The following is a 26,078-nucleotide window of genomic DNA, read 5'->3' on the forward strand; positions in this document are numbered from 1 at the left end:
AGGTTTCACAGTCATAAGCTAAGAACCTATAACTCTTGAATGCATCAGAGGGTAAGCTCTGGCAGGTTCTTCTAATCTGGAAAGGTTTTGAGAATAGATCTGCTGGCAGAAACTGTGTCTGTCGCCTAAGGACCTATGCGACTAATTTCAAAGGGGCTCTTTATTAGGAGGTTGGCCACCAGGAGATGAAGATTTGTGGCCGGAGTGACCCACAAAGACTGTCTACTTAGAATGAGTAACATTTCTGATTTATACTGGTGGGAAAAGCACGCATACTGAGGTCATAGATCTCTGAAGTTCATCAAAGTTAGATGAGTCTTTTTAAAGAGAGAAATGCTACAAAATTTTAGTGGGATTGTGCTGCAATGAGAAAACTGTAAGTATACTCGGATAAAAAAAATTACCAAGCTGGTTTGTTGTCTTTTTAAAAATCACAAATCTTGTACATGAATTAGAATAAAGGTCAACCAATAGCTTTAAAATGCTGGATCACAGTCAGAAGGATTAAGTGGTTTGCCCAAGTCTACATGGGTCATATCTTTGAACATCAGAAGCAGAAACCATACAGATGCATACCATGTCCCAAACCCCAAAAGTCCTGTGTGTATGTTTGGATTATGTCATACAGATGATGCAAAGTTACGGCACATTCCAGTTAAAAATGGATGCGTTTATTATGATTGGTTTTCTCCAAGAGCCCTGTCTCCAGGGCCAGGAGACAAAAGAACACATCAAGATAGCATAATACTTGCTGTTATTTCTTAAGTAATGAAGAGTAAGTTGACAGTTGGCAGATTTCACTGAGCACAGTGACTGAGCAGCCAAGTTGGATCAGGAAGCCACTGGAAATCTCCTCCTTGAAGTTGAGGTATTTCTTTGATAAGATTTAGGTAGATGCTGTGAACCTGAAATCACAAATATAGGGAAAAGTCTAAGAAAAGACAATGATATCAAAAAAGAGGTAAACTGAGGTCTTTAAATCCATGATTTAATATAACATTTTCACTGAAGAATTGTGATGATATAGTGAATTCTCTCTCTCTCTCTCTCTCTCTCTCTCTCTCTCTCTCTCTCTCTCTCTCTCTCTCTCTTCTCTCTCTCTCTCTCTTTTTTGTCCTGACCTCTAATTTCATCAGTACGGGTACACATAATATTGTAGGCCTGGAACATCACAGGCACTTAATAAATGCTTGTTGACTATTTGACAGTGGGAAACATCCAATGTGGAAACTCCTTCCATCACTGTATATTGGTATTCTGAGTGTTCAAGAGCTCCGTGCCAGGTTAACTTCAATGGGACAACATTTTGGGCTACGACAAGTTTCATAGACTATCTGCCAAGTTGTTTACAGGGCTGTTGAGCTTTTCATCAGTGGAAGAACTACCCACGCTGATTAAAATATAAATTCTTGGAGATTAAGGGGGAAGGAAATAAGCATTTATAGAGCACCTACTATATGTGTCAAGCACTTTTTACAAATTCAGTTATCCCTTCCACATCGTGACTTTCCCCATCATGGTTTCAATATGTTACAGGTCACATAAGAAATTAAATGGGAATTTTGGGGGAGTTTTGCAGAAGCCGCAGATGATGCGCAAAAACCCAGAGGTGACACAGAAAAAGTTTAGAAACTCAGAAATGCACAAAATATATGTATAGTATTGTGTAATAGCAACCCAGATTTTACAATAAGATACTGTAAACACCTCATGAAAGAAAAAAAAATTCAGACACCTTCTCTGCTATGAAGGGAGGACCAAAAAATTTTACATGGGTTTTCCAGATCATGGAGGTGTGGCATCCCTAACCCCTTCACTGTAGATGGGACAACTGTATTATCACATTTGATCTTCACAGCAACCCTGCGATGTAGGTGCTATTATTATCTTCATTTCACAGTAGAGGTAACTTAGGCAAAGACAGATAAATGACTTGCCTAGGGTCACACAGCTAGTAAGTGTGTTAACTTAGGGTTTCCTGATTCTAGACCTGGCACCCCAACCACTGTACCATCAGCTGTGCTCCCCCCATTATTAAATTACATTTTGAAGTTTGTTTATTATTATCTATTTATTAAGGCAGAAATTGTGTGATCCATCTTTAGAAAGATGTCCATCATAAACAGCTTAAATATAAATAGCACTAATACTTAAAGGTCCACCAGAATTCACTGGAAAAACAGGCATAATCATCCTCTATGGAATGGTAGGATCTCATCAACTGAGTGGCATGGTATGGTGAGAAAATTAATTAGCTATCAATATATACATACAGATAGGGTTAGGGACTAGTCTTGGGATCTCACTGGCAGAGAGAACTCCCAGATAGGAAATCCCCTCTACAAACTCAGATCAGAATCATACAGAGTTGCCTGAGGGACCAAGAAGTTGGGTGACTCACCCAGGGTCACACAACCCATAAGTTTCAGAGGCAGGGCTTAAACTCAGGTCTTTAGCCGGCCTTTTATCCACTATGTTGTGCTTTTTATTCAACAAACACCTACTCCATAGAGATAGATAGATAGATGGATAGATAGATAGAGAGAGATAGAGATATATAGATACATATATATAATGTCTTAATAACTGGCTCATGTTTCTCTTAGTTCATAGGATCATAGAATTAGAATATGGAAGAAATCTCAAATCATCTAGTCTAACTCCCCCATTTTACAGAAGAAGAAACTGAGGTCCCGAAAGGTTACTTGATTTGTCCAAGATCAGCCCCTTATATAGGTAATAACAGAGCTGGGGTCTGAATTCCCATGGACTTTGACTTCAACTTTAGCCAGATACCATGTTACCCAAATCATAGAGTTACTTCAGTAGATGGTGATGGGAAATCAATAAAATCAGAGACCTGTCACAAAGGAAGATTAGAGTGATTGTTACTTCACTGATGGAGGCAGTTGTTCACTGCTTATGAAAATGATTAACCAGGCCAGCTAGAATATCTCTTTTTATTTTTTTCCAATTTTATTAATTTATTTATCTTTAGTTTTCAACATTCACTTCCACAAGACTTTAATTTCCAAATTATCTCCCCATCTCGTCCCTCCCCCCACCCCAAGATGGCATGCATAGAATATCTCGACAGGACAATTTTGTTCCTAAAATAAAATGTCCTTTTGTACTAATTGCCCTACAGAAAAATGTGACTCATCAAAAAAGGGAAAAGGACCTACATGTACAAAAATATTTGTAGCAGCTCTTTTTGTGGTGGCCAAGAATTGGAAATTGAAGGGGTGCCCATCATTTCAGGAATGGCTGAACAAGTTATGGTTTATGAATGTAATGAAATACTATTGTGCTATAAGAAGTGATGAGCAGGCAGACTTCAGAAAAACCTGGAAAAGATTTATATCAACTGATACTGAGTGAAGTGAATAGAACCACCAGGAGAACATTGCACACAGTAACAGCAACGTTGTGCTATTATCGAGTATGAATGATATAGCTCCTCTCAACAATACAATGATTGAAGACAATTCCAAAAGACTCATGATGGAAAATGCTATCTAAATCCAGAGAAAGAACTATGGAGTCTGAATGAAGATTGAAGCATACTGTTTTCTCATTTTTTTTTCTTTCTCATGGTTTTTCCCTTTTGTCCTGATTCTTTTTTCACAACATGACCAATGTGGAATTATTATAATTATTATATTATACATTATATATAACATATATTATTATATATAATAGCATATAATATATATACATTATATAATATTAGTATTATAATACACACATGTATATCCTGTATCAGATTGCATGCCATCTTGGGGAAAGAGAAGTGGAGGGGAGAATTAGAACTCAAAATCTTAAAAAAGAGAATGCCAAAAACTAAAAATAAATTCATTTTTAAAAAAAATGCTGAAAACTAAAAAAAAAAAAATTAAGCAGAAATTTCATTTGTCAACCAACTAGTGTTATTTTTCATTTTCTTTGGAAGAGGGGAGAGGACAGGAAGGGGAAGTGTTGTATTATGTCTTAATAGCTTTGAGATGATTAAAAAGGAAGAGAAATTTTAAAAAAAAAATAGAAAAATGTGACTTGCATGTAGCGGATAGGCTAAGACAAAATTTTTTAAAACTATTCAGAACTACCCTGAGTATTTTGAAATGTGTCAAAATAATTTAAAATAAAGTTTTATAAAAAACTTTTACTCACCTGTTAAGAAACCCTGACCTGTCCACATGTGGCTTCCAAATTCCATTGGTGTCAACGACCTTTTGTGAGGAGTATCAGACTGATGGGAGAATAGAGGGGGGAAAATGTTTACAATGCTTGAAATTCTTCCAAAAAAGAATCTCTGATCAGAGCCAGACCCTACCCTGAAGGTTTGAGTGGTATTAGGCCTTGAAAATTGCTCAGAGATAACAGTCCTTTCCCGGAGAGGTGGTGTCTCAATATTGCCAGGCACAGCACTTAACACTTGGTTTTGAGGATGTCTTCCTCTGTGCTTAAATTAAAAACAAACAAACAGTAAATCCAAGTTGGCCACAAATTTCATCATTAGCATAGCTAACTGAACTAATTCACTTTATTCATTCCACAAGTATTTCTTGAGCCCTCAGTACATGAGCCATTGTGGGACAGTCGAAATCAAACTGGGCTTGGAGTCAGATTTGACTGGGTTTGATTCTGGGCTAGAATACTCACTACTTGTATAAGCTTCACTTTCCTGGGCCTCAGTTTCCTCATCTGTAAAATGAGGGGGCAAACTATATGTTCTCTGAGACCCCTCAAAACTCAAAATCCTGTGATCTGATGGCACTTTGAATCAATTATTAAGTGTATAGGACATGTAAGCTACAATGCTAAGCTTACTTAGTCTTTTAAATAAATTTTTATTACTGTCTTTTCTTTTAATATTTCCCCCATCTCCTTTCTTCTCCTCTCTTCTCAGACAGCCACCTTCCACAACAAAAAAAAATTTAAAAACCAATAAAAACAAAGAAAAGAGAGGAAAAAGCAAAAAAATGAACTCAGCAAAGCTCATCAATATATTTTTTAAAACCCACTGGTGTCATATGCAATGTGCTGTACCCATAACCCAACCCTTCCCCCAACCTATGCAAAGCAACGTGGGGAGGTGTCTGTTGCGCTCTTCCTCCTTCTCCTTCTCTGTAGCCTTCCCTCACCTCCTTCCAGCACCTCATCTCATGCCATAGATTTATAATAGTACAACCAAACAAGCCTTGCAACACTTGTCTATGTTCAAGAAATAACATATTTCACTGAGCATGACCATCCACCTTCAGATTCCTGCCCTTTCCTCCAGTCCTGGAAGACCTTGGTCACTGCTCGAACAAGCTCTCTTTTTCAACATTACAAGTGCCATACATACATGCATACATACATGCATACATATACATATACATATATATAATAAGAAGATAATTTGAAAAAAAAGAAGTTTAATAAGCTAAGCCTCAGATTGCACAACACAGTGCAGAGATCCCTGGCTCCTGGTCAGAGGATCTGAGTTTAACTCTTACCTTTGATGCTTGCCCCTATTACCCTTGAACAAATCATTGAACCTCTCTAGGCCTCAGTTTCCTAATTTGAAAAGTCGAGGAGTTTGGATTAGATGGCCTGAGGTCCCTTCCAGTTCCAAATGTATAATCCTAGCCTTTTCAGAACAGGCTGCTAGACTCCATGAAGATAATATCTCTCCACTGAATATCTCCAGTGAAGCTGGAAGTTTATCTAGTCCAATCCTGCCATTTTACAGATGTGGAAATTGAGGTATAGGGAGGTTAGGTGATTTGCCCCAGGTCACACAGGTAGTAAGTGGCAGAGCTGGAATTCGAACCCAGGTACCTGAACCCAGGTCTTCTTACTCCCAAACCAATTTTCCTTCTGCTGGACCACACCACTTCCAATTAAATGAAAATGTTATACTGTTCTTTAAAAAATGAATATCCATTTGACACCTAGACATATTAACTCAATTCCATGATTGCATTGTCCTAAACCAGTATTTTCTTCCATTTAAAAAATGGTATAAAATTGATTTTAATTCAACTTTAATTAATTTATATGGTACACTCCCCCCAAAGCTCATGGAAATAATTTTAAGTAGAGCCCATCATAGCATTCTATTCTGTTACTGATTTCTGTTATAAGCATTAAATTCTTCCCAATGCTCACTTAACAGCTACTTTTTTTGGTGATCTGTTCTTGTCGTGAGGGATGGCTCCCAGTGAAGTTTCCTCATTAGTATCTCCCTGCTACACTCTTACCTCCCTGCTATGCTCCTCTCTCTCTCTCCTGCACTCTGCCTGAGTGTGAGAGATGGCCTGCAGGGCAGTTCCCACAGGCCTAAGTTTCGTTCCTCCAGAAAGCCTTGAGTTGAGTTTCCATTTTCCCCAGTAAGCTTCTATTTCTCCAGGAGCACATCAGCATGGGTGGGGGAGCTTGGTGCCTGGTCGCTGCTACTTCCTAGTACACATATGTGTCTAGTCCAAACATGGGCATGTTTACTTCTATTGGGTATTAGCTGCCACTTGTTTAGAATGTACACACTGAGTACACAGTCAAAGGAGAAAGGGGTAAGAGAGTGGGAAGGGGCATTTCGTTAGGGGATAAAAAGCCAAGGGTGCGGCTCCTAGCCGGCAATGGCAACTAGGGGTGGTACCCTTTCTCATGAGAAAGCAATAAACTCCTTTCTGCTTTCAAGGTATCTAAGTCTTTGTTTTTATTTTGAGTGGGTGGTCACTGTCCCACACATTGTGACTTCAGCAGTGTAAAGAATTCCCAGTGTGGAAACAAATTCCACTGATACAGACAGGCATCTTAAGAGTATAGTAGTAGAGTGACCTGGGAGCACTAAAGGGTTGATTGACTTGCCCAAGGTAATACAGCTAGTTTGTTTCAGAGGTTGGAATTGAAGCTAGGTCTTCTCACTCTGAGGATGGCCCATTTTCTTCTATGCCCTACTGCCTCTTATTGACTTTATTAGCATACAATAAAGTAAATCTTACAAAGGCTTGGCGGGATCCAGGAGGAGCAGTGTTCTGTTCACCAGCCTCTGAGCTTATGGGTGGTAGCCTGTTTCGAGGCACTTGAACCGATGGAGAAGACAAGCAGTCTGAGCCAATATGCCTGTAAAAACCAATGTAACAAATAAAGATTTATTAAGTACCTACTATATACAAGGCATTATAATGTGTTGTGTCTCCCACTAGATTGTGAGTTTCTTGAAAGCAAGGACTGTCTTACCTTTCTATTTGTATCTCCAAGCTTAACTCAGGGCTTTGCACATAATAATATGGGCTTAATAAATGCTTTATTCATTTGTTTGTTGTATGAAGTGATGAGGAAACAGAGACATAAGATACACAGCCCTAAAAGAGATGACCTACTTTATCAAGAACCAGTTTTGTAACCAAAATATTATTTAAAACAAACAAATATCAATTGATATGTTTTATAACTATTTGAAATTATTGACCTCTATTAGGACAAGAGTTAAGGCTTTTGCTAGCCTTTAAAGAGCACAACACTAAAGAATCCAGGCTTCCTATCAAATGAAACATTTATTTAGTGTTCTCTAAGTCCTCAATGTTGCTGGACTCTGTAGGGAATAAGGAGGACCTATAACAGCCCTTAGGATCAAAGAAATGGCAATTTATTTGGGCAACAAGACTACCTACATATGAAAGATTTACAGAATGGAAGACATTATGTAATTTAGTACTAAATTGTGTGGTTAAGGTCATGTTAACATGCAGGGTTTACGAAACTTTTTTGTATCACCAATTCCTTTGGCAGTCTGGTAAAGCCTATGGAATAAAGGTTTAAAAATGTATAAAATAAAACACATGGGATTCCAAAGAAAAATAATTACATTGAAATATACACATATACTTATTTACATATATTACATTATACATATATTAAAAAAATATATAAGTATATATACTCACATATATTTACATTATATACATATGTACGTAGAAATATAGTATATGTGTGTGTATTTTTGTGTATGAGTGTGTATGTATGTATATCAAGTTTACTGACCACAGGTTAAGAACCACTGCTGGAGAGAAAAGGAAGGATCAAGTCAGGGCAGCATCATGGAGTTGCTATGCCTTGAATTGTGGGGTGAAGCATATGTAGAATGTGGGTTAAAAAATGAAAGAAAAGAAGGAAGGCATTCCAGAACAATGAAATAAAATAAGCAAAGGCACCAAGGAAAGCATGGTCCTGGGAGTCTAGGGTCCTGAGTTCAAATCTCAGCTCTTCCATTTCCTACCTGTGTGACCATGGGCAAGTCACTTAGGCTCTACTGGCCTCTGTTTTTTTTATCTCCAGAATAATCTTTTAGCTCTGAAATCAGGATAAAGCTTCCACTGTGATCAAGGAATAACTATGTAATTATTATTCACTTGTCACATAATCCAAATTAGTCAGGCATAAAAGAAACATTCTCAAGAAAAAGCTTAAAAACCTTATAGAAAGACTGCCCCCTAAGTATTGGCAGTTAGACAAATTTGAATCTTTTTCAAAGATCCTCTAGAAAATAAGCATTAGGCCATTTTGGAGAACAATTTGGAACTATGCCCAAAGGACTATAAAAATGTGCATACCCTTTGACCCAGCAATAGCACTTCTGGGGCTATATCCCAAAGAGATCATACAAATGGGAAAAGGACCCACATGTACAAAAATATTCATAGTAGCTCTTTTTGTGGTGGCAAAGAATTGGAAATTGAGAGGATGCCCATCAATTGGAGAATGGCTGAACAAGTTGTGGTATGTGAATGTAATGGAATACTATATAAAAACCAAGAGAACTTTGTACACAATAACAGCCACATTATGCGATGACTAATATTGTTAAACTGAACCCTTCTCAGCATTACAAGGATCTAAGACATCTCCAGAGGCCTCGTGATGGGAAATGCTATCCACATCCAAAGAAAGAACTATGGAAATTGAATTGCTACTTTTTTTTCTCTTCTGTTGAGTTTTGTTTCCTCTTTCTGATGGTTCCTCCTATTGGTTTTAATTTTTACTTAACAACATCACTAATGTGAAAATATGTTTAATAGAAATGTAAATATATAGCCTATGTCAGATTGTGTGCTGTCTTGGGGAGGAAGGGGGAGAAACATTTTAAACTCAAAAGCCTATGGAAGTGATTGTTGATAAATCAGAATACATTAATAAAATAAAAACTGTTAGAAAAAAATTAAAAACTAAAAAACAGAAGCATTAGGAAGGGCTGGCAGTAAGAAATTTGGGGAAAAGTGGTAGAAAAGCTCTCTGCATACAATTTAGATCAAATAACCTATATAGAAAGTGCAGGTATAGGAAACCGAGAGAAAAGTCATTTCAGATGATGAACATTCCATTTCCTTACCACCTCTAAGTTCCCCAAGCCCATTGTTAATTAACTTACTTCTCAAATGGATCTGTGAACTCATCAATCTGAGAGTTTCTGCCAGCTGTACAAAACATAACCTGCCCATGCCTGCCCATCCTGGGTGACTCTTGTCTGTGTGCTCCCATGTGCTTCCAGAACGCACTCACCCAATTAAGGTCTTCTTCTATTTCTCCGGACATCATAAAGACACTGCTGGGGCACTGTGACTATCCGTCTGTTTTCCCTAATCACATGACAAGTCCTCTTTTTTTTCCTATCATATATTTTTCTGATGAAATGAAAATGAATATCATACAGACATCAAGGGAGAGATAAATGGCTGTGAGCACATTCCATTATAAGCGATGGGGAGCTCGAAAGAAAAAAAGGTACAACAGAGGTCATCGGGGAAATATGTATCTACTTCATCCATTTTTTTCCTTTCATTTTCCCCAGATACCTATGTCTTAAATACTTTCCCATTTCAAATTAAGTTGCCTGAGTTCAAAATTTGCCTCAGATACTTAAAACTGTATTATCCCAGACAAGTCACTTCACCTCTCCATGGCTCAGTTTCCTCATGAGGGGAATTGGACTCAATGGTCTCAAAGATCCTTTCCAATTCTAAATCTGTTATCCTATGATCTATGATGCTGGAAGAGGTCAAGTTTGTTTCAATGTTCTTTTCTATGATAAATGTCAAATATTCAAAATGCTCAGTACTCATTTAAAGGAAGAGTTATAACCCTAGGAACCATAAGCCCCAGGTAATCTATGATTAGATTTCAGTGAGTCCATGAACTTGGATGAGAAAAAAATGCATCATTCTTTTCACTAAATTTTGACTTCCTTGGTAATCCTATTTTTTTTTTCATTTTATGCATTTAAAAACATGAGGAGTTTATAGGTTTCACTAGACTTCCTGAGAGGTCCATAACACACTCACGCGCGTGTGTGCACACACAATCATTAAGAACTCCTGATTTAGAGACATTTAATCTACAAGCCCTCCTAGATCATTTCCTTGTCATGGTGGAGGGGCTTGCATAGCTCAGTGAAACTATGAGCTATGCCATGCAGGGTTACCCAAGATGGACTGGTCATAGTGGAGAGTTCTGATAAAAGATTATCCACTGAGGAAGGAAATGGCAAACCACTCCAGTATCTCTGCCAAGAAAACCTAATGGACAGTACTAAAATGTTAAAATATATTACATCAGAAGATGAGCCCCTAAGGTCAGAAGGGGAAGAGCACAGGGCAACTACAAATAGTGCCAGAAAGAGTGAAGCAGCTGGACTAAAACCAAAATGAAGCTCAGCTGCAGATGTGTCTGGTAACGAAAGGAAAGTCCAATGCTGTAAAGATAAGTGTTGCATAGGAACCTGGAATATGAGACCTATGAATCTTGGTAAGCAGAATGTGGTCAAAAAGGAGGTGAGAAGGTTAAACTTCAAAATCTTGGTTGCCAGTAAACTTAAATATCTGGGAATGGATGAATTTAATTCAGGTGATCATTACATATACTACTGTGGACAAGAATCCCTTAGAAGAAATGAAGTAGCCCTCATAGTCAATAAAAGGATGAGGAAAAATGGTACTGAGATACAATCTCAAAAATGATAGAATGATATCTGTTTGAATCCAAGGCAAATTGTTCAACATCACTGTAATACAAGTCTATGTTCCAACCACTGATGCTGAAGAGTCCAAAGTTACTCAGTTCTATGAAGATCTACAACTTCTAGAAATAACACCACCAAAAAGATGTCATATTCATCACAGGGGATTTAAATGCTAAAATAGGAAATCAAAAGATAATTGGAGGTAGCTAGGTGGCACAGTGGATAGAGTACCAGCCCTGAAGTTAGGAGCACCTGAGTTCAAATCCGGCCTTAGACCAAACACTTGGCACTTACTAGCTGTGTGACCCTGGGCAAGTCACTTAATCCCAATTGCCTAAAAATAATAATAATTTTAAAAAAAGATAATTGGAATAACATGTAAGTTTGCCCTTGAAGTGCAAAATGAGGTAGGACAGAGACTAATATCTTTTGTTAAGATAACTCACTGGTTATAGCAAAGACTATTTTTCAACAACCCAAAAAGTGACTCTACACATGGACATCACCAGATAGACAGGGCTAAAATCAGATTGACTATATACTTTGCAGCCAAAGGTAGAAGAGCTCTATACAGTTAGTTAGAACAAGACAAGGAGCTGACTGTGGCTCAAATTATGAGCTTCTTACTGCAAAATTTAGACATTAAATTGAGGAAAGTAGGGAAGACCATCAGATCTCATAGATATGGCCTAAATAATATCCCTTAGGAATATGAAGTGGAAGTGTCAAAAAGATTTTAGGGATTACATACGGTAGATCTATAGACAGAAGTTCACAGTATAGTACAAGAGGCAGCAACAAAAAACATCCCAAATATAAAGAAGAGCAAGAAGGTTCTGGCTGTCTGATGAGGCTTTATAAGCAGATAAAGAAAGAAGGAAAGAAAAAAGCAAAGGAGAAAGGGAAAGATGCACTCAACCAAATGCAGCATTCCACAGAATAGCAAGGAAAAGTAAGAAGGTTTTCTTAAATGAGCAGCACAAAGAAATAGAAGAAAACAATAGAATAGAAAAGATAAGAGATCTTGTCAGAAAAATTGGAGATATCAGAGGAATGTTTCATGCAAAAATGGGCATGATACAAGACAAAAATGGTAAAGACTTAATAGAAGTAGAAGAGATGGCAAGAATATACAAAAGAACTATACAAGAAAGATCTTAACATACACTGATAACCACACCTGGGGCCAGATAATCCTGGAAGGTTAAGTCAAGTGGACCTTAGGAAACATTGCTAGCAACAAGGCTAATAGAAGTAATAGTATTCTAGCTGAACTGTTTAGAATCCTAAAAGATGACACTGTTAAAATGTTGGGCTCAATCTGCCATCAAATTTGAAAAGCTCAACAGTGGCCCCTGGATTGGAAAAGGTCAGTTTATGTCCCAATCCTAAAGAAGGGCAATGTCATAGGATGCCTGAACTATCAGAGAATTGTACTCATTTCACATACCAGCAAAGATTCTGCAAGCTAGTCTTCAGTAATATATGATAAGGAAATTAACAGAAAGGTAGACTGTTTTTCAAAGAGGCAAACAAACCGGAGACCGAATTGCCAACATTCTCTGGATTGTGGAGAAAGCAAAGGAATTCCAGGGGGGAAAAGATCTACTTCTCCTTTATTGACTACACTAAATCCTTCGACTGTGTGGATCTGAGCAAACTGTGGCAAGTCCTCAAAGAGATGGAAGTACCTGTCCATGGGTCAAGAAGCAACAGTTAGAGCCAAACATGTAACAGCTGATTGGTTCAAGATTAGAAAAGGAGTATGGCAAGGTTGTATAGTGTCACTTTATTTATTTATCTTATAAGCAGAATACATCATATGAAATTCCAAGCTGGATGAATCAAAAGCTAGAATTAAGGTCGCTTGGATAAATATTAATAATTTCAGATATGCTGCTGATACCTCTCTGATAGCAGAAAGTGAAGAAGAATTAAGAAGCTTCTTGATAAGGGTAAAAGAGGAGACTGTAAAAGCTTGCTTGAAGTTTAAGGTTAAAAAAGCTAAGCTCATGGCATCTGGTCCTACATTTCCTGCCAAATAGAGGTAAAAGAAATAGAAACAGTGTGAGATTTTATATTCTTGGACTCAAAGATCACTGTAGACAGTGGCTATGGCCATGAAATTAAGACACTTGCTCCTTTGAAGGAAAGCTATGGCAAATCTGGACAGCATACAAAAAATCAGAGATATCACCTTGCCAATGAAAGTCCATAAAGTCAGAGTTACGTTTTTTTTTTTCCAGTAGTAAAATATGACTGTGAAAGTTGGACTATAAGGAAAGCTGAGCACCACAGAAGTGATGCCCTCAAATTGTGGTGCTAGAGAAGACCTTTGAGGACAAGGAGATCAAATCAGTCAATACTTGAAGAAATTAACTCTGATTATTCATTAGAAGAACAAATACTAAAGCTGAACCTTAAATACTTTGGCCACATAATGAGAAGACAGGACTCATTGGAAAGGACTTTGATGCTGGGAAATAGTGAAGGTAAAAGAAGAAGGGGATGGCAGAGAATGAAATGGATAGGTAGTGTTATAGAAGCAGTGAATATAAGCCTGAACAGACTTTGGGAGATGGTGGAGGAGGGAAGGGCCTGGTGTGCCATGGTCCATGTGATCACAAAGAGTTGAACATGACTGGACAACTGAACAAAAACAATCAACAAGTATTTACTAAGGACTCACTACGTGCCAGGCACTGTGCTAAATATCAGGCATGCAAAGAAAGGCAAAAAAACCAATTCCTGTTCTCAAGGAGCTCACAGTCTAATGGAAGGAATGACATGGAAACAGCAACATACAAAGAAAATACATGCAGGAAAAACTGGAATTAATTGAATTAATCTCAGAAGGAAGTTACTTAAGATTTCAACTCCTTCAAGATAACATCCACTCAGCCCTGATGGAAAAAAAAATGCTTTTGTTCAAGGTAATATTCAGTTTCACAAGAAGGAAACAAGACTTACAACTTATTGCCCCTGAGAACTTTATCACTGTGCACATTGGAGGTTTTCGATTGATGCAGATCTGAAGAGAGAGATGGCAGCCTCCTGTGGACAGGTGTCTTCCTTGCAGACATAGGGAGTGGCCGAGATGAGGAGAGAACACTGTAATCTGAGACTTGCCCCAACCGATGCCGAGTTGAGGAGAGAACACTGGAACCTACAACCAGCAGTCTGTCACCTTGATCATGCCTAGGGAAGAAAGCTCAAGTTATATATTGCTCCCATCTAGATCAAAGAGTCCTTGTAGAAATGCACTGAGGTTTTTCATTGTTTACAAACAAAAAAAAACCCAGCACCCAAAGGGTTAAGTTAGAGAGTATGTCCTCCATATTATCTTCTTCATTTTCTCCACTTCTTCCACCTCTTCCTTATGCCATGGGTTTCATGGGAAATTAGCCCCTGAGTCTAAAAGTCAGCTATCAACTGCCTCCACTACTACTGGCCCATTCTTCCCTGACACAGGTCTATTACTTTATGTTATAAAATTGGAGTCCATTAGGGTAGATAGACATGGATCAAGAGAAGAGGTGAGAATACAGGTTAGGAGATAACAAAGTATAGGTGAAAGGAAGAGAATTGAATTGTGGGGCAGACTAAAACTGAGGTTAGTAAACTTTTTTAATACCCCCTTTGTCATTTAAGCCTGTGGACTCCTTTTCTAAATGTTTTTAGATACATAAAATACATAAGATTACAAAGGAAACTCATTATATTGAAATAGAGATGTCATTTTTCCTTAACCAATTTCCCAGACCCCCTATAATCTATCCATGGACCCCAAGTTAAGAACTAGGACTAGGCAATTTCTATAAGGTTCTTTTCAACAAATTTCCATGAAGTCATGAGTCAAGAAATCTGAGTTTGGGTTCTGGCACCATCACTAAATAGCTTAGTAATATTGGGCAAGGCTCCTAACTTCCATGATTTCATTTTCCCTTATCTGTATAGTTAGGGATTTGGATTAAATGGTGTCTCAAGTTCCTTCTAGCTCTGACATTCTATACCTCTTTGGCCTTAGTAACAACGAAGTACACACAGACCAACACTTACTGTACTTTACAATCCCCAGGCTGTGTTGCTCTCAGCCAGGAAGTTAGGCATATTTGTTTATAACTAAATGGCATCTCTCACAGCCTTCCTATCCCCAAAAGCCTTAGGCTCAGGAGAATTGAGACTGAGTCGTTTCCCATACGTACGGTGTCCTGTCTGCAAAATGCGTATGTCTCTGTTGAAGGGGTTTTGCTTGGATTGTCATCACACCATTTAAATCATTGTAAAAACTACTGGAGAAGCGATGGTTCTAGAGAAAGAAATAAAAAGAAAGTTATTGTAATCCATATTATTTGTCAGTTCCATAAATTGATATGACCAAAAGTAAGAATAATCTGTCTGTCCCCCTGATAGTGAGGACGCATTCTATGTGTAGCCAGCCTAGTCCTTGAATGACAAATACAATCTATTGCTGGATTATCCTTATAGCCTTTCCAGCTTGAGGAGATGTGCTAGAGCTTTTACTCTGAAGGCCTATTCTTCTAGAACCAGGGCTCCCTATACCATGATCCAACATCAGAGCAGGTCTTTAGTGGAGGTCGACTTCTCCAAAATCTAAAACTTCAAGAAAACAGACTCTAGTATTTATGGTACAGGGTATTTGGGAGTCGGAGGTGGGAAAGGGAGAGGAGGACTGGACAAGAATCAAACATGATGAGAAGTCATGGAGGAGTTCCAATTGGTATCAAAACTGATGAAATCCTGGATATGCCCAAGTATCAAAAGACTACAATTTCACAATAACGTAGGGATAAATGTTCATTGTTCAGTTGTTTTTCAGACATATCCTACTCTTCATGACCCCATTTGGGGTTTTCTTGGCAAAAACTACTGAAGTGGTTTTTGTCATTTCCTTTTCCAGAGCATTTTACAGATGAAGAAATTGAAGCAAACAGGGTTAGGTGACTTGCTCAAGGTCACACAGCTAGAAAGTATCTGAAACTGGATTTGAACCCAGGAAGATGAGTCTTCCTGACTCCAGGCAAGGTGCTCTAATTATCACACCACCTAGCTGCCCTAAAAGTTACTCCTATCCTTTGCTAAAATCTGCCTTTCCCATAAAATCATCAGAAGAATAATAGCAATATAACATTATTTCTTAGCATTCTATTTTAGTTCAAGGATCAATGCAATCTTTTTTTATGCTGGGTGTCTGTGGGAAGGGGAAAGGGTGTTGGTTGGCAATAATAGACATGAAAAAAATTAGATTGAATTCTTTGAAATCAGTTAGTTTAACTGCAAATAGTGACAGTTGAGATGATTCTACTGATGTTCAACATTCAGTTTTTAATAGATCACTAAGACAAAAAAGAATAAATATAATCACTCTGTAGTAATAAAAGCTCACCTTTATGTAGCTCTTGAAAGTTTGCAAAACACTTTGCAAATATCTCATTTGTTCTGCACAATTATAGTCCCTTGGGGCAGGTCATTTTAATATCTCCATTCTATTACATCTAACCCTTGCTTCATATACAAAAAAAAAAATTGAAAATCAGAACTGCTTTGCATTTAAGCAATTCCCTGAGCATCCATGTGCCAGGACTGGAGTCAGGAAGACCTGAGTTCAAATCTGGCGTCAGACACTTACTAGCTACATGACCCTGTGCAAGTCACTTAACCTTGTTTTTCTCAGTTTCCTCATCTGTAAAATGAGTTGGAAAAGGAAATAGCAAAAACCACCCCAGTATCTTTACCAAGAAAATCCCAAAACGGGGCCATGAAGAGTAAGTACACGACTGAAACAACTGAGCGACAACTTTAATATATATGTGTGTGTATATATACACACATATATATATATATACACACACATATATACATTCATATATACAACATTTTAAGTATTTTTAAGATCAATTATTTTCTGGGGTGAGGAAGCGGTATAGTCCAATGGTGACAAATGCAAACAGAAATAGGGGCCGCTAAATCATACATAAGGATCCTTGAAGCTGCAAATTGACTTAAAAAAACCACACATGGTTATATATCTTTTTTTTTTTTTAATTAACACATCAACACATTAAAGTCAGGTAGGAGCTACATTTTAATCTGGTTTGGGCCACACTTGGAACTGTTGTGAGTCACATGTTTGCACCTTTGGTGCAGTTGATAAAGAGCTGGCTGGAAAGCTGGGAAGATCTGAGGCTGCCACTAACAGACTAGCAAGTCACTGCAAGTCTTAGTGTCCTGGGCAACTTTTAAAAAGCATAAATTGCAAAGGAGTTGCTGACTTGCATTAGTAGAAGGAGTTTCCTACATCAAGGAGATCGCAGGTGCAAGTCCATGGTCTCAATCCTCATTTCCTGCAATATGTGCAATATAGAGACAATAATGCGGCATACTAGATAGAAAGCTGGCCTCAAAGTTAGGAAGACATTCTAGTGCTTAGCATGGTACCTGGTAGACAGTAGGTGTTTAATAAATATTAACTGGCTGTTTGACTGACAGGGGTTCAAGCCCTACTTCTGATACATACTGGTTGTAGGACCTTAAACCAATTATTTAACTTCTCCATATCCCAGGCAATTTTATCTTTTTCTTTTTTCTTTTTTTTTTTTTGGCTAGGCAAGGGGGTTAAGTGACTTGCCCAGAGTCACACAGCTAGTAAGTGTAATGTGTCTGAGGCCAGATTTGAACTCAGGTCCTCCTGAATCCAGGGCCAGTGCTCTATCCACTGTGCCACCTAGCTGCCCCCCAGGCAATTTTATAGGAGAGGTGTTCTTAATTTGAGGTTCATGAGCTTTAATATTTTAGCATATTTTTAATATTTCATATTTATTTGATATTTCAATAAAATTGGTTTTCATTGTAATCCTATATATTTTATTTTATGCATTGGAATTGTGAAAAGGAGTCCATAGGTATCACCAGACTGCCAGTGGGGTCCAGAGAGCACCAAAGAAGTTAAGAATTCCTGAGCTAAGAATAAACTGCAGAAAAGGTGCCAATCTACATTGTTTTAAGTCTAACTGGGAACTCCTTAACAGAGATAAAATCACAAGATCAGTCAAAAGAGAACAAAAAAGCACAAAATACAAGTAGTTTATAGAAACATTCTGAGTTGGCAGGTTAATGAGACACCTGTATAACAACCATTTGCTTTGCTGTTTCCATCTCCATCTTCCTCAGGTCTACCTACTTTACCGGACGTTTTTGGGTCTTTGCCTCTTTTGTTTGTAAAACCCCATTTGTAAGATCCTCATATTAGATATGCAGCAAAGCAGATAACAATGCACTAGTGCCCCCTGCTTCCTTGTAACATTGCCTTTCACTCCTGGCCAGTTCTCAATTCTGGGCCACCCTCATCAACCACCAGCTGTCCTCTTACTCCTACGCTGCTCAGGAAGTCACAGAACTCTGATGACGAGGATATAAACACATCGAGGTGGTCTACACTCACCTTCACCCTCACTGTATGGCAATACCTTTAAAATTCTTCCTTGATTCACTTCTATGCACTCCTTGCCTTCAGGTTTCTGACCCCACTAATTAACAGAAACTGATCTCTTCAAGGTTAAAAGTGAACTCTTATCTGCCAAAACCAATGGCTTTTTTTGATCCTTTCTGCAGATTATTGTGACACTGTTGACTACACCTTCTACTGCCCACAGTGTTTCCATGACAATACTCTCTACCAGTTCTTCTTCCTGCACATCTATTCCTTTACAAACTCCTTTGCTGGATCCTCTATCTCTTCTCCTTTAAGCACAGCTTGACCTTAAAGCTCAGTTCTAGGTCCTAGTTTTTCTCTGTACTCTCAATTAGTGATTTTATTTACTCCCATGGGATCAATTATCATCTTTGTGTATATGACTGCCTAATTTATACATCCAGTCTCTCAACACTAGTCCCACATGGCCAACTGCCTGCCGATTATCTCTAACCAGATGTCTCATTGACATATCAAACTTGACTGTCTGAAATAAAATATCATCTTTCTAAAAAGGCCCTTCTTCCAAACTTTTTTGCTAAGGGCATTGACATTTCCCAGGACCTAGGTTCTTAACCCCAACCATACTTGACATTTTCCTCTCTCTGACCCCACATAGCTTGTCAATTTCTAAGACTTTTCCATTCTCTCCCTATAATCTAATTCTTATCATTTCCTTTCTGTCCACTCTTGTATCTACCAGACTAGTATAGATTCTCATCATCTTTCACCTTGACTATTGCAACAGCTACCTAATTAGTCTCTCTGCTTCAAGTAGTTTCCTTCTTCAATCCATTCTTCTCACAGGTAAAATAAAAATAAAAATAAAAATTCTCACTAAGGCACAGCTATGACTTTATCAATTTCTTTTTCCATAGCCTTTAATAGTTCCCTTTTAGAATCAAATATAAATTCTTCAGCCTGGCATATAGGATCCTCCATAATTGGAACACTGAAGGAATCTAAGTGTTTCAAGAACTCTCAGTATAGAGGGAGGACAGAACTCAGGACAGAGCTGAATTTGAAGGCTGAAGAAAGATGGTAAATGAAGGCTGTGAGGTAGATATTAAAGTCACGGAGAAAGGTGGAAGATATTGGGCATAAGTGTAATGTTAGCATTGGCGAGTAAGAAGTCACATCATATGTTGAGGCTAAAGTAAAGGAAGAAAAATATGGAAAAAGATATAGAGGAGTTTTGAAATGTAGAAAAATGGAAAACATTGGATCTCACAATAGATGGTTTAAATCTTCTTAATAAAGGAGGGGGCAAGGTAACCTGATAAAAAAGATAAGGTGGCGGTGGAAGTTGAGACTCAAGGTTTGGAATAGGTGCTAGAAACAAACAAGATTGATACAATGGATTTGGGTAGCTGTGATGGTGCAGTTGAGATTACAAAGCATAAATTTGTAGTGGACCATTATTATATCATGACTTCCTCTAGTAAAGTTTGGTTTCTTGATAAGAAAAGCAGAGGAGACAGAGTGCATCTCAGAGGTCAGAAATAGCAGGGAAGGAACATCAAAAGTACAAGGAGATGAGAGACTGAAGAATGAAGAATGTGCTTTGCTGAACTGAACAACTTTTGGAGTCCAGGCTGTGCAGGGAGGGACATGAAACCAGTGGACTGTGAAAAAGGGATGAAATGACCAACCAGAAGTCATGATGAGGAAGAACAGAAAGTTCAGGAGGGGGAAAATAGTGAGAAAGACAGGAACACAAGAGATTTTGATCATAGAAGAAAATTGCAAAATTCAGCATTTTGAAGTTGGAGCAGTTTAGGGTGAGATAAGGTCAAGGGTGTGACCACCCTTGTGGATGGTTGACAAAGGGCAGAGGAAATTTTTTTCTCCTATGACATTTATCCTCTGCACCATGTAATTTAGCACTTAAAAGTTACAGTCTTTGATCTTACTTCATATGTTTGACTCATTTCTCCAAATTTTCTTGAAGAGACCTTGTCTTATATTTTTTTCCGAATGCCCCCTCAAGAATGAGTACATATCCCATTAATTGGGGAATGGCTCAACAAGTTGTGGTATATGAATGTAATGGAATACCATTATGCTATAAGAAACTATGAGCAGGCAGACCTGATGCTGAGTGAAGTGAGCACAACCAGAACACTGCACACAATAACAGCCACGTTATGCAGTTACTAACATTGATAGACTTAGCTCTTCTCAACAATTCAAGGATCTAAGACATCTCCAAAAGTCTCATGCTGCAAAATGCTATCCACATCCAGAGAAAGAACTATGGAGTTTGAATGCAGATTGAAGCATACTATTTGCTCTTTTTTTCCTTCTGTTTTGTTTCTTCTTTCTCGTGGTTCCTCCTATTGGTTCTAATTCTTCTTTACAACATGAGTAATATGAAAATATGTTTAATAGGAATGTATATGTAGAAGTTGCATTCGATTGCATGCCGTCTTGGAGAGGCAGACAGGAGGGGAGGAGAGAAAATTTCGAACTCAAAAGCTTATGGAAGTGAATGTTGAAAACAAAAAATAAATTAATAAAATAAAAAAGCATGAGAACATAGTTGGTACTCAATAAACACCTGTTGATGCGTTTTTCTTCTTTTTCTGTCCAGCTTTTAAAGCTATGGATTCTTCTCCTTTTCCCTTAACTGCAGCAGATAGGGCCCTGACCTAGAGTCAGGAAGAATCCTTCAATTCAAATCTAGTCTTAAACATTAGCTGTGTGATCCTGGGCAAATTACTTAACCTCTGCCTACCTTGCTTTCCTCAACTGAGAAAGAATCATAATAGCACCTACCTTCCAGGGTTGTTGTGATGCTCAAATGAGATAATATTTGTAAAGCACTTAGCCCAGTGCCCAGCACACAGTAGGCACTTACATAAATTCTTATTCTCTTCTCACCTCTTTATTACTCCAAAATGATAAAAATCAATTTAAAAACAAAACATTCTTCACCTCCACTCCCTAGCCAATGCAAAGAAGAAGAAACAGAGAGGCAGCATGGCATAGCAACTACAGTAATGGCCCTGGAATAAAAAAGACCTAGGTTTTATCACCAACACTTAACGGTTCTGTGATCATGGGCAAGTCATCACCAGTGGTTCTAACCTATGTTTTGCAACTGGACTCCAGTGGCTCTGGAGGAGAGAGTTAGGCTGATGACTTTGTACAGCTCTGCCTCACTTAAATCCAATTCAGTTACAAGTCAAGACATCACCCTCCTGATGTCATTGGTCCTCTTTGAGAATGAAGGGTGAACAACAACTTTCAATGCTCTGAGCCTCAGTTTTCTTCAACTATGAAATGGGGATAATAAATCATGCCTGTAGTGCCTAGCTCACAAAGGCAAGGAATGAGATTTGATAAGATTCTTTAAAAGTTCTATACAAGTATCAGTTATTGCTATTAGCAGAAACCTGGGAATCAGGTGACATGGTTTTTCTTCCCAGCTCTACTACAAACTAGCTATGTGACTTTGGTCAAGTCACCACAGTTCTCTGGATCTCTACTCCCTCATCTGCAAATTGAATTAGATGATCTCTAAGTCTCTTCCACTTCCCAAATATAGGACTCTATGGCTTTTGTATCCTTTAATCAAGAAGAAAATTTCTTCCATTGGTTTTCAAATACAAATGGATAGAGTTCAGTTAAGATCTTATATTCAGGTTCGGTCTTCCTGGGAGATGATTCAAAAGGAATTATCTCAACTATAGAAACTAAGAGAAGCTTCCAGGATAGAAAAATAGAATTGAACAGAAAAGCATCTGACCTGAGACAGACCCATATGAGAACCCAACGATGTGCTGTGGGTCTCAGAACCTCTAGAAGGGGGAACACTCGATGGATTGGGAGGAATGTGGGCACTTGGCAGTTTTGCCAATTTATTTCCAGCTGTCTTCAAGTTTTCCCTCTGTTTACTTCCTCCTGCAGCAACATAAAGTATAAATAACAATTCAAAAACCAACCATTTATTCAATGTATGCAATGCAATTATGCAGTTTTTTCAAGTCCTGCCAGTTAAGAGAATTGTCAACTTCCTTAGTAAAAAAAGTTAGCAATAAAGAAGCAAACCAAAATTCTTCATTTTATGATACCACAAGGTATCATGAATCTCCTCCTCAGTCAAAAGAGGAAATATGGCCAACAATCAAGGAGCATTCAATTCAAAGAACACTTATTAAGTACCTGCTGTCTGCAAGGCCTTGTGTGAGGGTCTGGACACATAACAAAGAGCAAAGAAAGAGCCACTGGTGCTTTTTGCCATCTGTACCCATTTTGAAGGACAGCTAGGTGGCAGAATGGATACAGCACTGGGCATAGAATCAGGAAGATTCTTCCCCAATTGATAAATAGTCAAAGAATATGAAAAGACAGTTTTCAGATGAAAAAATCAAAGCCATCTTTAGGCATATGAAGAAGTGCTCTAAATCATGCAAATTAAAACAATTCTGAGGTACTACCTCACCCCTATCAGATTGGCTAATATGATAAAAAAAAAAAAGGAAATGCTAAACATTGGAAAGGATGTGGAAAAATTGGGACATTGATGCACTGTTGGTGAAGTTGTAAACTAATCTATCCATTCTGGAGAGCAATTTGGAACTATGCCAACTAAACTGATTGATCCACCAATACCTCCACTAGGTCTGTACCCCAAAAGGATTAAAAAAGGGGGAAAGGAACCATGTGTGCAAAAATACTTATAGCTTCCTTTTTTATGGTGGCAAAATATTGGAAACTGAGGGAATGCCCATCAATTGGAGAATGGCTGCACAAGCTGTGGTATATGAATGTAATGGAATACTATTGTGCAATAAGAAATGGTGAACAGGCAAATTTCAGAAAAACCTGTAAAGATTTGTATGAACTGATGCAAAGTGAAATGAGCAGAACCAGGAAAACATTGTACACAGTATCAGCACATTGGGTGATGATCAACTATGAATGACTCGGCTCTTCTCAGCAACACAATGATCCAAGACAAGTACAAAGGACTCACAGAGGAAAATGCTATCCACATCCAGATAAAAAACTGATGGACTCTGAATGCAGATTGAAGAATATTTTTTTCACTTACTTTATTCTTTTCCTTGTTTTTTTTTTCCCCTTTTGATCTGTTTCTTCTTTCACAATTGCAACTAATATGGAAATGTTTTACATGATAGCACTTACACAACCTATATCAAATTGCTTACCATTTTTAGAAGAGATGTGAGGAGGGAGGGAGAAAATTTTGGAACTCAAAATCTTGTAAAGATAAATGTTTAAAATTGTCTTGACATGTAATTGGGGGAAAAAAATAAAATACTACTTTAAAAAAAGAATCAGGAAGATTTATCTTTGTGGATTCAAATCCAGTATCAGACATTTAATTGTTGTGTGATCCTGGACAAGTCACTTAACCCTGTTTGCTTCAGTTTCCTCATCTGTAAAATGAGCTAGAGAAGGAAATGGCAAATCCTTCCAGGATCTCTGCCAAGAAAACCCCAAATGGGGTCACAAAGAGTTGGACACAACTGAAAATGATTGAACAAGAGCAATAGCAACAGGAATCCAGTTTTTTAAAACTGGTTTGATGTATGGTGAGGTCACGACTTATGCATAGCCTTCCATGTCTTTGGGGGGAGGGGAGTGTCTATTTCTCTCCTTCTGGAGGGAAAGAATTAGGAAAATTAGCTTTTTGGCACTAATTATATACAATTAGTCAGCAAAATAGGTCACTATGATTTGTATTTCTGCATCATGTCAATCTTTGCCACTGTACCAAACTTTTTTTGTTTAAATCATAACTGGAAGCTGAATAGACAACAAAGCCAGTTATGACTTTTTGGATCAAATAAATTTTTTGAATTGTGCTTCATCACAACTCCTCCAGTGTCAGTAAAGATATTGTACAAAATAATCAATAAAATTCCCTCCCATTGAGAAAGTATTAGAACCATTACTTTGAAGAGAAAGAACGTCTTCCTTAGAACACATAATAATGGGATGTGCCTAAAACAGAAACTAGACAGAGCTGAGAAATACTCTTTTAAAGTGGAGGGTTTGCTTTAGATTTTGTTTAGTGTTTTAGTAGGCTGTTCGGTGACATTTCTCAAGTACCTTGAGGGGCAGTTTCCCATGTTTTTCTCACTAGCTCTTCCAACATTTCCACCACATTTCTCCAAGCATGATCAAATGCTTCAGCAGCTGCTGCATCTTTGATACAATCCTCCGGGGAAATAGGAGGGACGCCATGTTTATTCCATGGTCGACTGATGACAGCCTTCTTGGGTTCCAGACTTTCATCATCACTTAAAACAAAAATAAGGAAATTCTTGTTGCTAAAATCAGTCAATTTTTGTTAATGGAAAAAAATTTCCCTTATGAAAATTATTGAAAGGGTCAAACATGCATTTATTTTGCAATGGACTTGACTGTATCTGCGTCACAAACTGATAAACTAGATGCCTTAAGAATTTAAGATTAGTTTCAAGTCAGTATGACATCAACTGGGTGAATCAAAGGGTTATAAAACATTTAAAAAAACTTCACCATCTCATTGCTAAACATAATAAATTGGAACTATTTCTATTTGTAATGTTAGTGCCTTTCTTCTGAGACTCCCTCCAATTTACCCTGTATATATCCTAAATGTACATAGCTGTTTGCATATCATCATCCTCCATTAGAGTGTAAGCTCATTCAGGGTAAGGACTGTTTTTGCTGGCATCTGGTACATGTTAAGTGCTTAATAAATGAACTGATTGATCATCATGAGGGTTAGGGTGCCATTGTGGATAAAGAAAGTCAGGAAGATCCAGATTTAAATATAGTCCCAGATAGATACTGAGTGTTTGACTCCAGGCAAGTCACTTAATCTCTTAGTGTTTCAGGAAACTTTCTGAGATTATAAAGTTGCATTGGTGCTGAAATTTTCCGCATTCAGGAATTGCCTATATCAATGAAATGTGATACAAAAACTCATTTTGCTAAGCATAATAAATGACTGTTTTTTCTAGTGTCTGGTACATGTCAAGTGCTTAATAAATTGATTTATTGATCATCATGAAATAATTGAGCTGGGAGGGATCTTAAAAGAATCATCTAGTCCTCTTTATTTTACACAGGAAGAAATCAAAGTCTAGAAGCTAATTAACATTTTTCAAGTCACACAGCTAGTGGACTAGAGAGGCAGCATTACCAGTCATGGAATGACTCTCTAGCACATACTCTTCTTAGTATACTTGTGTTAAACTACTTTGCAACAAAGAAGTTTGTACAAATATTTTGATTTAAAATCAATGAGTGTTTCAAAAGGGCACCCTAGGAATTTGGGGATTATAGCATCATCCTAGCAAGCAAAGGAATTTGAAGACTTAATTGAAATTAAATAATGTCACCCTTGAAACTTTGTGCATTTCAGTGAAATGTTCTACTTACAATTCTTTTTTGTCGAAAGCAAAATACTCTTCAATTTCTCCGTCTATATCATAGATCTCTTCCTCTAGGAAAGAAGCAGCTATGTCAGAAAGAACAGAAGAAATTCTTGTGTAATCTTCTGGGACAAGCTTAGAGCCTGAGATGCACAGCCTGTAAGCAACCAAAGACAATAACCATCAA

The 26,078-nt window shown here is 37.8% G+C and overlaps 1 protein-coding gene across 2 annotated transcripts in view; it reads right to left on the minus strand.

Annotated features, from left to right (window-relative positions):
- Positions 1-649: 649 nt before the first annotated feature.
- The window catches only part of FAM149A (family with sequence similarity 149 member A), an 80,061-nt gene continuing 54,632 nt past the window's right edge, over positions 650-26,078 (minus strand). Inside the window, exons 6-14 of one of the 2 annotated variants that reach the window (XM_021007683.2) lie at positions 25,899-26,048; positions 24,579-24,769; positions 22,246-22,400; positions 15,208-15,311; positions 13,973-14,200; positions 6,990-7,110; positions 4,334-4,462; positions 4,171-4,249; positions 650-905 (exon numbers count right to left, since the gene is read on the minus strand). In XM_021007683.2, the coding sequence (XP_020863342.1) occupies positions 832-905; positions 4,171-4,249; positions 4,334-4,462; positions 6,990-7,110; positions 13,973-14,200; positions 15,208-15,311; positions 22,246-22,400; positions 24,579-24,769; positions 25,899-26,048 (1,231 nt within the window). In that variant the 3' untranslated portion in view covers positions 650-831. Of the gene's footprint in view, positions 906-4,170; positions 4,463-6,989; positions 7,111-13,972; positions 14,201-15,207; positions 15,312-22,245; positions 22,401-24,578; positions 24,770-25,898; positions 26,049-26,078 lie in introns of both variants that reach the window. The other variant, XM_078148995.1, reaches the window with a different exon arrangement.

The sequence above is a fragment of the Phascolarctos cinereus genome, unplaced genomic scaffold (genome assembly GCF_003287225.1).
Source record: "Phascolarctos cinereus isolate Bilbo 61053 unplaced genomic scaffold, phaCin_HiC Scaffold_9;HRSCAF=440, whole genome shotgun sequence".
Classification (NCBI taxonomy): domain Eukaryota; kingdom Metazoa; phylum Chordata; class Mammalia; order Diprotodontia; family Phascolarctidae; genus Phascolarctos; species Phascolarctos cinereus.